Here is a 12,353-nt window from a genome sequence, read left to right as displayed (position 1 = left end):
TCACCTGGGAGTCTCCTTCCTCCTCATGTCCCGACAGCGTGTTCTCTATCTCAGCAGGGGCTGCAAGAGCAGCTCCTCCTAAAATGCAGGATGAGCTCCCCACAACATCATGCCACATCCAGAAATCCTTGCTGCTTCCTCTCTACACAAAGTAATCCCAAACAGAATGGCTAAGGATTTACCACAAAGAAAACATGTATTTCTCAGAAACTGTTGTTTCTAAGGGATATTCACTTTTGATACTGGCTGACATTGAGCACAGCTCATTTTACAAGGCTTCTTCTGCTCCTCTTATGTGATATTTTGTTACAGGGAATTAGCACGTGGAGCAAAGCAGACCTTTATTGTGTTTTGAAATACATAATTTTTAGATGTTTCTCCAACATCCGATTTACTCATTAGCCAGGCTTATTACAACTGATAATTATCCCATCTAGAACAAAATTTCTCAAGATGAAGAGTGCATACACAAACACAAAAAGACTTAGCAACAGTTTTGCAAAACTGCATTATCACATCTGCCAGTAGCTATGAACAAACCCGGAGATTACAGGCTGCTGTGAAAGCCTTAATGATGCTGTTTGAAACCTCAATCCTCACATCCTATTGAACGGATGCATTTAACTTCCTTATCCTGAAGAAGCCGGCCGAAAGCTGCTTTTCTGGGAGAGGAAGCGGGGTGCGAGCCATGGTTTGCAAGCCCCTCAGACGAGACAGGGGCACCCAGCTGGCCACCCGGAGCCAGCACCGCCACGTTTCAAGTGATGCTGGAGATTAAATAAGGCATTAATTTTATAAGCAGTCTTAACGAGGAGGAAGAATTGGGAAGAGGGCTGTTGTGTCACTACTGCTGAGCACTGAAAGGCTGCAGTAGTGGTTGCTCGCACAGCGCAAGCCTTTGCAGCCAAGACATTTTACATCCTCACGTACACAGCAAAGCCATTTAGTTTGCTAATTCCTCTCTAAGGGCTCAATCTGTCATGTAAGTGGTTAACACAAAATTATTAGACAGTAATCTCATGGTTTGCTTTTTGCAGCCACATTTAAACTTTGCATTTAGGTTTTAACTGGATTTGAACACCTTATTTTTAAAGGTACTTTAGCGTCTTCTCTATCTGTGAAATTTTTATCTATGAATTTATTACTTTGCTTGTCAGAAGACACAATAAGCTCAAGAACGGGAGAGGCAACACAGTCCAGGATTAACCACGCAGTAAGTCAGAATCTAAGTGGCTGCTGCAGGAACAGTCAATGGTCACATTCATCAGTCCATGTGTGCAAAGTTGGTTATTAGCAGACTCTGGTCAACTCAAAAGAAATCTCAAATCAATCAAAGTAGTTAGATTGGCAGTGAAGGGTGAAAGCATATCCTTCAGAGCTAAAGGAATTAATTGGAAACAAGTAGTCTCCTGTAATCCTTAAAAGAGGCTATGTGCACTACCAATATTCAACCTGAAAAGAAGCTGTTATTAGCTGAAAAGTTAAAGACGTGAAATGGAAAATGCATCTTAACAATCCAAGGTAGCTTACAGACAGAGAAAAGAGCAAAAAGAATAATCTGCTTTTCTAAGCAAAGTACTGTTAAATTACCTGTCATTCAAGAGGCACTGATTTTTTTTTTGCAGTGTGATTTTTTTCACTGATGTCCTTTTGCCTCTGCTCCTTTACTCTGGTATGACTTGCAAATGACATCCTGCTCATAGATGGGGATACGCAGGTGCAATAGTTGGGGATTATGCAACTAACCAGGTATTTCAAATCATCATTCCTCAATCAAATATACAGTTCCTCAGGAAAGCTGGTAAAAAAGGATCTGTTATTTTGACTGTTTTCCAGGAGTGATTTTGAGCGACATGCTTTGTACCCTTTCTGAAATTCATGGCTACTTCCTCTAGCTGAGGGTATACTAAATGCTAAAATGCTGGCCAGACAGTTCTCCAACAAGCTGAAGAGGTCGTGGGTAGGGGGAGATAGCTCCACTTGCATCTTGTGTTCAATATAACCCTACTGTGCTCCAAAATTACATCCACTTTACCACAGGTCAACTTGTGCCCACTGTTCTATGTCAGGGACAAGCATACACTGTGCTGCTTCGAGCCACTGTTTACCTCTAGATGCGCTGATGGATTCTCACTTAGGTAGATCTTGTTTCCATGGCCTGGGGGTCTCACGCTCACAGAAGGTACCTCTGTTGTTGCTGACAGACGTCCTGTTGAGCTCCTCCAGGTGTGGACTCCCCAAAGAACTGCTGTAATGCCCCCATATTGAGGATGCAACACCCAGGCTGGCAACTCCACCCTTTCAGGCAATTTTACCACCCCCTTCTACTTGCAGCTAGATTTCAGCTGCAATTTCCTCAGAAAGGGGAGAATAAAAGCAATTTCAAAACTTGATCCTTGTACTTTCATTCTCTCATGCTTCTTGAGCCTGTATCTCCCCCTTACTTCTTTGTCCTCAGATACACGCATACCCTGGAAAACTCAAGTCCTTTCCAGTACTTTGTCCTACTCTTCCTCCATACTGCGTTCCCTGTTTTTCTCTTGTCTTTACCCTCTGTAACAACTAGTCATAATATTTTTCTCTCACTCTCCACATTCCTATTCCAGTACCTCACTTCCTCTCCTCAGCACCTTTACAGTCCTCTTGCTTCCACCTCTCCAGACTGCCTGCTGTTCCAATGCTTCCATCTGTGTAGCCCCACTCCTGCAATGAGAGCCCTGCACTCAGAACATCCCTAGTTCAGAGGGAGCCTCTTCTGCGCGTTGCCTCTGTTCCTGCTCTGCTCTGCAGACTTGTGATGCTCAAATGCTGCCTTCGAGATTCCGCCGCTTTTTAAGCAGCCGGAAGCAGCACACTGAACTTCTCTGAAATATGTGGTAGGACGATGCCCACACCTTTTTTACTTCCACTATATTGCAATATCAGGAGCACATCACTCCCTCAGCTCTTTCTGCTGACCCAAAGGGTCTGTGGTAACTCCTGCAGGGTCAGCTGTAGCGAAGATGCCCTTGATCTGGCTTGAGATCTTTGGTGATCGATATCTGGAGTCCATTTAAAAAAGGAACACACCTTAACGGAGCACAGAGAGAAATACATCCTACTACTTATCGTATGCCTTAGATGCACAAACCCTTCTGTCACAAGAAATAACACATTCAAAATTCATTGTTTTGATCCTGAACAGCATTTCAAGCATTCAGAGTACAGCGCTACTGAATAAGCTGAGAATGCTCCTTGCATCCCTCTGACAGGACAGCTCTAACACTTATTTTAAAGGTTCATTCATTACACCAAATGATTACAAAACTTAAAATCATTTCACACTAAAAGGGAAAAGTATCAGAAAAGGTGCAGTTGTACAATGTTGATGTACTGCAGAGATTCGACTGTAGAAATAAGTTCTAATGCACATGGTTACTCTTCCAAAGATGGTGCTGATATCTCAATGCCATACAGGAACAATGTGCACTTTCATTATTAGCCCATGGAGAGAATATCTCTTATGAAAACACTGTCTGGCTAACAATCCACTGCATGGCGCAGAAGGCTGTAACTACAACTAGGAAATCTATTCATTAAGGCCACACAATTTTAACAGTACAGTATATTGAATAAAATAATTTTATTTTTTTTTAAACAAGATTTATGGAATCTGGAAGTAGACAACAAAAGATATTTTTTAACTGAGACTTAATATGAGAGATTCTCTACCCAAAAATGTGTCAAACATTAAGGTCATAAAGAACTCCAGTGTCCTGTGCTATACTGTATGATATGTAAACAGATTCTGAAAATACTATTATATATTTTGACACTGCAGAATGCAGATCTTTAAAAAAATAAAAATAATGTTTAGTTGCCTCAAGGAATTTCTTAGAAGTAAAGCCATTTGAAGAGCCATTTCAAGTCTGTGGTGACAAACTCCTGTACAAACAAAATATTTCCTTTTTCCCAAATGCAGAATAACTGGCTGAAGGCGGTTCCCTATCCAAGTGATGCCAGCAACACAGATCTGATTGTATGACTCTGACTCCAGCACTTAAAAGAGCACATTGGTTATACATGGCTTTTAACCTTGGGCTACAATTATGCTACCAGAACTAAATTCAAGTCTAAATCAGTCATGTAGAGACGTGTGTGTCATCTGAGCACTGTTTAGAGTCCTTGTTCTCCAGATCTGATGGAGGTGGTGAAGGCGCTCTGAGGTTCTTGTGCTTACATTCAAGGCAGGATGAACTTTGCAGACACCAGCTTCTCCCATTAACGACAAGCCACAGATTCCAAAGTAGGCATGCAAAGCATCTGAAAACAGGGCAAGAAAGGAAAAAGAAAATTACATTCCTCTCAGGTTGAGAGTTAACTGTTCCTGGATGGTACACTCCTTAATAATTACAGCTATGGAACACAAACAGGTGCTATGTTTTGAACTAGGATTTGAGGCAAGATAACAATTTCTGTTCAAACCCTCCAGCATGAAACAACAGTCAGCCATCTCTAAAACAGATCTTGTTTTATTTTATGAAGTTTCCTGCCCACTACACAATTTCATCCGAGTGCTCAGGCCAAACAGCAAAAGAATTTGAGGAGCTGGAAACACACTTCCTTCAATGGAGTAACCTGTTCTTCTTTCAAACATGAAGGAATTGTTTTTGCAGGTGAAAGGTGAGATGGATACCTGACTACTGGAGAATCAACATTAGTACCACTGGCTGCTGAACTGCAAAGATGAGAAGAGAGAAAGATATTATCACTTTCCCTAACGTCCCTTCTTCCAGAGAGAATACACTATGGATACAAATACGTGAAGCAGCTTGATCAGCTCTAACCGACCACTGCTGCCTAAATGAGATGCTCTTCCTCCCTCAAGCACCCTGCTCCTGCTGCCTGCCTTATGCCAGGGAATATCGGCCTCAAGAGACGTGTAGCTTTTCAGACTGACTTTCAAAGGCAAGAAACCATTTCATAAGCTCACTGCTCAATAAGCACACTGGTGCAAACACCTACTATTTTAAATCAAAAAACAGCTTTAAATAATGTGATTGGCCTCTTGAACCAACAGTGTATTAATGTCTGTTGTCATGAGATCATCAGAAATACAAAACAGCATTTTCCTGGATCATCAGTTGTGAAAAGGTACTTGCAACTTTGGTAGTCCATGTAGTATTTTGATTTCTGTAAGTAGATCTCTGGTTTTCACAGTCTGTCCTAGCTTTCCTCCTGAAAACAGCACCTCACAGCAAAGGCAGTTTGAGGTTCCAAATGTAAATTTGTGTTTGTTTTTGAATAAAACGGGAGTTACAGAAGTTCAAATTCTGAATCAGCTCTAGAAAGCGGGTATGAAAATGGCATATTTTTACTTTGCAAACTTTCTCTGCCATATTCTGTCACATTCTGTCCAAATTTTGCAACCGGAACATAGGCCACTATGCTCAGCTTTGCAAAAGCAAAGCATTTTGCAATTACAGTGAATTCAAGAGGGCTGTGTATGTTTAACCATCAGCAGGCTTTTGAAAACAATGGAGCTACACAGACACTTTACGTTAGTAAAGTGTGAAATCTTTGTTGTGGGAGACACATAATGTTCAAGACAACAGCTTGGCTTTCAGATGGCTAGACTAATCTTGCAGGCAGCTCAGCTGTGCATGTTACGACACTGAAGTAGCAGATCTTTGAAGCTTAAATTCAACAGTACCAAAAGAAACAGTAAATTAAGTTTTTTTCCCAGGAGACATGCAGTCTGTGGAGATATGTACAGCATAAACTATCAGAGATGAAAGAATTTAGCAAAACTTCTGAAACATTCATAGGAAAAACATTAAGTCCTCTCTGTCTCCTGGTTTCTTTTCTATGGCCAGACAGGACACTCAATTTCAAAAGCAGAAGCTACTTTAACCTCCTCTCAAAAGAAGGCTTACGAGACAGTAAAAATTTGATTTGTAGGAAACAGTAGTGTTTAGACAGGAACACCATACAAAGTTTTGTGGCAAGGCAAATAGTATTATTGCCTTGCTCAAATCTATCTCAAATGATCACAGCTATGTTAAAACACAGGCAAAGGAACTTTTAACATGACTAGAGTTCTAAACACACTGTTTTCCTTCCTAACCTAAGTAAATATTTCAACATAAACTGAAATGCTCCCTCTCAGTGATACTGATTTGTCCCCATAATGTAGATGTGGCTGCTATGGCTATTGGAGACCCACACAGAGCTAGTCTTCATGAAACCTAGGCTGATTTTTAGGTTTCCTGGAAGGGGTACGATTGGCAAGAATAGCACAAGTATCATAATACCCATCCGGGTCTGCTCCAATTCTGTATTATTTTCTGTATTATCCAGTATTATCTTCCAGAAGGCATTTCTGAACTCAACTTTCTTCAAAATAAAATGATTTCAGGCAGAAATATCTCTGTGAACATGATTACACTTATTATTATGACTATATCTTTATCTTGCTTAGTGAGTTTACAGACTGTTTATTTTCTCTGTACAAACTGCTACTGAGCAACACCATGGCATAAGTTTTGTTTTCACATTTTTACAGTATCTCCTGGGAATTCTAGCATCTCTGCAAATTAACAGTATCCATTTCTAAAATGCAACCAATAATTAGTACAACTTTCATACATACTATGAATGATGTGTAGTTAAATATTATCTTTTACAGATTTTAATTATCTAAAGAGCTGGCTATTTTTAACTACAGCAGAGACTTTGGAATATGCTTAGAGGATTCTTAACAAAACACATGTTCTGAAATGTTTTACTCAGACCCCTTACAAAGACATTCAGTGCATAGTACATGAATTAAAATGTTTGAAAACACGGAAAATCTCATTCAGCTCTTAGTAGACGGCTGCAGACATAGTCTAAACAAGAGTAGCTTACTTGTTCTGACACTAAACAAGTAAAAGCTATATCCCCTTCTTCCCTTTTAAATCATGAGAATCTTGGTCAAAATATATTTTTGATTTTTTTTATTGCTTTTGAATATTGGGGGAAAAAATAAAAACTCTTCTTCACATCTCTCAGCTATTTGGCTGCTGGAACACATTTGTAGCTTAGAACATACTCACAAATGGGTAAATAAATTTACCTGGATGGCTATCTGGCCATTTGGCAAATCCACCAACAAGGCGATCTTGAGTTGAGAGGATGTAATTTCGGTTTTTCTCAAAATTTGTATACTGGAATATGTTCAAGAGCTGAAAAGAAGGAAAAAAGAAGATGTTACAGCAATATACTGAACTTTCATATGGTGTTACAGCAATATACTGAACTTTCATATGGTGTTAGAGTAATATACTGAACTTTCATATGTTTATTTTATAGTGTAATTTAGTACATATTTAAGTATATAACACAGACACTGGTAAATTTCTAGTAATCCAGCAAAATTCCTTATCATGCATTTTAGCAAGCTGAGAGACATCTATGCCCCAGATTCATGCATCTGCATGAAATATACAACTATGCCAAGTAAAAAATAGCCAAGATGGTTAAGATATCAAAACCACTTAAATTAAATCACAGCCTATGGCTTTTCTGTGCATTACCTTCAAAGTTGCTCCGACCCAAAAGGAATAGCAGGTGTCTACAGGTTTGTTGGGTCGCCCGTGGTAGCCATTCTGCTGTCTCATGATGCACCATCTTCTTATTCTGTCCAGTTCTTTTTCTGAAAAAACTTCCTCCAATTTACCCATCAAACACAGTGATGCAATACCACAAAACGTAGAGCCACCTATGAGGAAAGAGTTGTTCATACAATGTTTTAAAATGGCCTGATTTACACCGCAGCCTGCATGATCCCAATTAGAATTGAACTAGGATAATGATGATTGAATCAGCGGATTTCTACAGGAGTAGAGAAGTGCTAATTAACACAAAAAAGTATAACACTTTTCAGCTCAGCACATATATCAAAGGGAAAAAACAAAGAAGCAAACAAAAGACTCTCGCACAAAGATGCCTGAATTCATTTTGTTAAAGCTGGCGGGCCCCTCAGTGCTCCCCCAATTCACACTACAGAGCAGCTCAGGAATGAGCAAACAGTAACGCAGCAGAAGACGGTTCTTCATATGCAACTCATCTAAGGAAAACTAATGGGAAGCCAGCACTCAGGTCGAAACAGAGATGCCAAAGGCAGGCTCAAACACTGCCCTCCAGAGAAGAAAAATATACGGAAAAGCTTTTATTTAAAATGCGATATACTTTTCCCCATATATCACTGGGGGTCATAAGGTTAAAGGATGAAAATTTATAAAGCAAAGTCTGCCAGCTTGCTTCTTCCTGCAGAATCTTACACAAGTCTTTGTTTTTCTTCCCATTACTACCTGGAATTACTGAAAAATTGCTCTGGTTTTGGTTGATGGGACACTGTCCTTCCAGCCATTTTCTTTTATTCTCCCATATTGTGTTCCAATGCTTCTTTTAGGATGACTAGTACTGCTACGTAACAGGACAGATCACTGCTAATGATGTTTTAGTAGGTATCTGATGAGCAGACATGAAGTCAGAGAAATTCAAGACACTGACAATGCTATGAAAAAAGTGGGATTCCCACAGCTGTAACAAACATTAATTACACTTAAAAGGATTTGGAGTTTTGTTTTGTGTCAAGGAAGCCACAAGGTGAATTTGGGAATCAGAAGATGAAGTCACATAGTCTGCACATCATTTTCATAATTCATTAAAATCAACCACACTTACAGCCAATCATTCCATTAGCTGTAACTGCCTAATTACAGTCCAGGAAAGAGCAAGTTGTTGATTCAAGACTGGGGACCCAGGATTCACTGCTGGCCTATCTGGGTGCTAGAAGACATCACGTACTCTAAGATTACTTCTTGCTGTGATGATGAAAGACCTGGCAAATACTGGAATAAAGATACTCATTATCTCTAGCACTGTGGATTAACTTAGTTAACTACTTTTTTAAATATGCAAAGCAATAATTTAAGTGAAAACCACTGCCCAAACTCTAAGAAAAATATATATGGAGTAGCATAGAAGTTCAATATTAATGATGAATGTGACAGCCATTTGACAGATAAGTATCAGTCATATGAGTCAATAATCAGTCTCTTGGGAATTTTCATCTTCATGTTTTCCATCTGTTTGACAAAATTACCTGCAGCTTCAAGATTTGAGCCCCAACTGGGTGCTGTTACCCTAAGGAAATGTTTCTAAGCTTTACTGATAGTTGCTGGAACTGGAAATTATCAAGTGCACTGCACAAGGTGTTCTGCAAGTAAGTTCACCGAGCTGCAGTGGTACATGCAGAAGTGGTACATGCTGCTCTGTTTGCAGGAGATGAGGACCACAGCCAACACCTTTTAGCAAAACATTCGTGAGGTGGGAAAAATGCAGTTGAAAGCATGGAAAAACTAGAACCAAGGGAAGAACACAGGACACGTTCTGAGGCATGTTTTGGATTTGCTCTTCTTCAGTCCACTTCCTTGTAATCGTAAAGGAAGGAAAAACATGACATGCCCTGCATTTCTACAGCTGTTCTCACTTAATCTCAGCCTTTCAATGTTCTTACCATGAGATTCCAGTCCAGCTCCTTGTGCCAGGCCATTGTCATAAGACTGAAGGAAAAAAAAAAAAAAAAAAAGTTAATTTAGACCTAAGTCACTTCTGTTAATATTACCATTTCTCAATTTATTAGCAAAATTATCATCAGACCATCCCACCACGTTAATTTAGTTAAATTTTGAATCTATGCTTCAAAAAAGCTGTAGGCATAAATGGATCTGATAGCAAAATTCACACTGTTTCAATACAGGCAGCTTTAAACATTTTTCTTTACTTAAAGAACATAAGAGTTGATTTTTGCTGTAATATTTGCTAGAAGTCTGGAGCTAGGTAAACATTTGCCAAAGTGAAAACAAGTGATTCAGGTAACCATTAACAAAAATGGAACTTTCCCTTTCTGAAATGGGAAAACGGATATATATTTCCAAACAATACTGAAGTATATAAATGAAATCTGTCTCTAATCCCAAAGCTGGTTAATGTGCAAGAAGGCAAAACCTAAGGTTCTAGTCTTTGAAAAATGGCAAAGCAAAAGAAATGCTTTAGCACGGAGAAAGAACGTGAGGCCTTTAAAACTGGAGATCAGCGCTAGCGTGTGGAGGAGAATGTCAGAAGCAACAACATACTGAGGCATACTATTTGACATGAACTTAAACTGCCCTATAAAATACAGCTGTTGAAGTAGTTACTATTAAAATGCTGAAAAAAAAGGTTTGTTAAGCAAAAGAAAAAGCAGCAGCTTGACTCTGAGAAAGAAAGTGTCTAAAATATTACAGGGAGAGTCTGTTGTAAGCAATCTAAGAGTAAGCGATATTGCAAATGTTGGAATAACAACCTCTCCTCTCCATAAATTCATTAAATCATTTTGCATGGTAGGAAACAAGAGAATAAATTATTTATAAAATGGAAACTGTTTAATTTAGAAGTGTTCACAGACTGCATAAGAGTCAACAGAATTCATTATGACTGGACAAATACCAAACTGTTTAATATAATTCAATGCTTTTTTATTTGGCTTCTCAAGGCAAATTACACAGACCATACCACTTTTGTATTTCAGTTCAAGTACTGTCTGGTTCGTGTTCTGATTAGATAGTCAGAAGGCAAGTTTTATTTTTCACCAGCTATTGACTACGAATATCTCATGTTTTCTTCAAACAATTTAGTAGTTGCGAACAGGACACCTGTTAGCTAAGAGGGCCCTAGGAATTATCAGTGATCTGTCCTAACTAAAGAATGGCTACTGGAGTTAGCAAGTCTTTAGCAAAGGCATGAGGATGATTTTGCAGATTAAAACAAAACGACACCCAATAGAGATATTACGGAAAAAGAGGGAAGAGCAGCAGACAGTGGCTAAGCACATTAAAACTATATCCTCTGTTCTTGAGGTCCTCCTACAAGATTAAGTATGTAGAAGGACTGCACATCTGAAACACAAACTTCAAGCAGCAGTGTGATCTTTTAAAATTTGAAAGCAGTCAATTTTAATTAATCACTAAGAACATCTGAATGTTAAAACAGACAGTGTAAGGTTTCTTTCAACTCCTTGCAGTGCCTTTTAAGAGCACAATCTAAACCTGCTGCCACACTCCTCCGGTCCATTAACTACTAAGCGAGGGCAAGCTGATTAGCAAAGCTGTGCTGGCAAAGCTAATTAACTCTACAATTGGTAATTGTAAGAGGAGGTGGCTTGCTTTTGGTATGGCAAAGTAATTAGTTATGGAGAAAAGCTGGTACGTGTGCATCCCAGGCACTTCACTGCATTGGGATTTACAATTAGCTTCAAATTTTAATCGGCAACAGTTGACCGCTGGCTGACTGCTGCCTGTTTATTCACAGGCAGCAGTTGTTCTTTGGAGACTTGTGTGTATTAAAGAACCTGGAGTATATCTTTTCTTGCCTTTTGCTGAAAAGGCCCAAGGAATTCCATGCAAAAGCAGCTCCAGGTTATCGAAGTGTGAAAACTTCATAATTAAATACTATCCTCAGGAAATGTGCAAATCCAGTTGGACACAATCTTCACACTCCAAACCCTCTCCGTGAAAGTTTCACAACCAGCATCATTACCATCAGACTGACATACTTGCATGTGCTGAACACTCTGCACTGTACTAGAAAAACCAGGTGTCTTAATTCAAATCATTGCAACACCTCTACCTAAAAAAAGACTTGTGGCAAAACAATATATGTTCGCAAAAAAAAAAAAAAAATAGAAAAAGGAAAGCTATTTAGAGTCTATATTTGCCAAGGTCATACTAAATTTTAGTGTCTGTTAATTTTTAATTAGTGATACACTTGACTTCCAAATATGAAAAGCAAATGAGAACAAGGCTTATACGCATAAGAACTAAGTGATCAGAATTTACCGATTCCACTGGCCAAAAAAACAGCCAGTATTTTAAAATACTTTTTAGTCACTGGATATTAGAACACCATCACCATTCTGCTCTAAGGACACAATCACTCTTCATACACTTAATACCAGAGTAATTTCAACACAACTATGTTCTAATCTTCCTCCATTTTTTATGTGATGAACTACAAAAACCTTCACTATTTCATTTTCAGCAAAGTTAAATGTGAGATTTAGATAAGGCATTGCTAAAGAGAATATATTACAAAGAATACACCAGAAATTCAGAAGCCTATTACAAAGATCATATTTACTAACCAGACATATTACTTTCCATTCAAATTATTTGCAATTCATATGTACGTTGATCTGCATAGCTGAAAAAAGGTTGTAATCTATGAATTGTGCAGAGATATTTAAAGTGAGCTCCATGTGCAACCGATGACATAAAAGGGTAAAATAA

General features: G+C 38.8%; 1 protein-coding gene across 1 annotated transcript in view; it reads right to left on the bottom strand.

Annotated features, from left to right (window-relative positions):
* Positions 1–3,664: 3,664 nt before the first annotated feature.
* The window catches only part of PGGT1B (protein geranylgeranyltransferase type I subunit beta), a 34,074-nt gene continuing 25,385 nt past the window's right edge, over positions 3,665–12,353 (bottom strand). Inside the window, 5 exon segments of the mRNA XM_026052860.1 lie at positions 3,665–4,168; positions 4,171–4,302; positions 7,097–7,205; positions 7,557–7,741; positions 9,545–9,590. Coding sequence (XP_025908645.1) covers positions 4,122–4,168; positions 4,171–4,302; positions 7,097–7,205; positions 7,557–7,741; positions 9,545–9,590 — 519 coding nt within the window. The 3' untranslated portion in view covers positions 3,665–4,121.

Source organism: Nothoprocta perdicaria, unplaced genomic scaffold (genome assembly GCF_003342845.1).
Source record: "Nothoprocta perdicaria isolate Ctin4 unplaced genomic scaffold, notPer1 scaffold_92, whole genome shotgun sequence".
In the NCBI taxonomy this organism is placed as follows: domain Eukaryota; kingdom Metazoa; phylum Chordata; class Aves; order Tinamiformes; family Tinamidae; genus Nothoprocta; species Nothoprocta perdicaria.
Note: the sequence above shows the minus strand (reverse complement) of the source record. Positions and strands in the feature narration are given on the sequence as shown.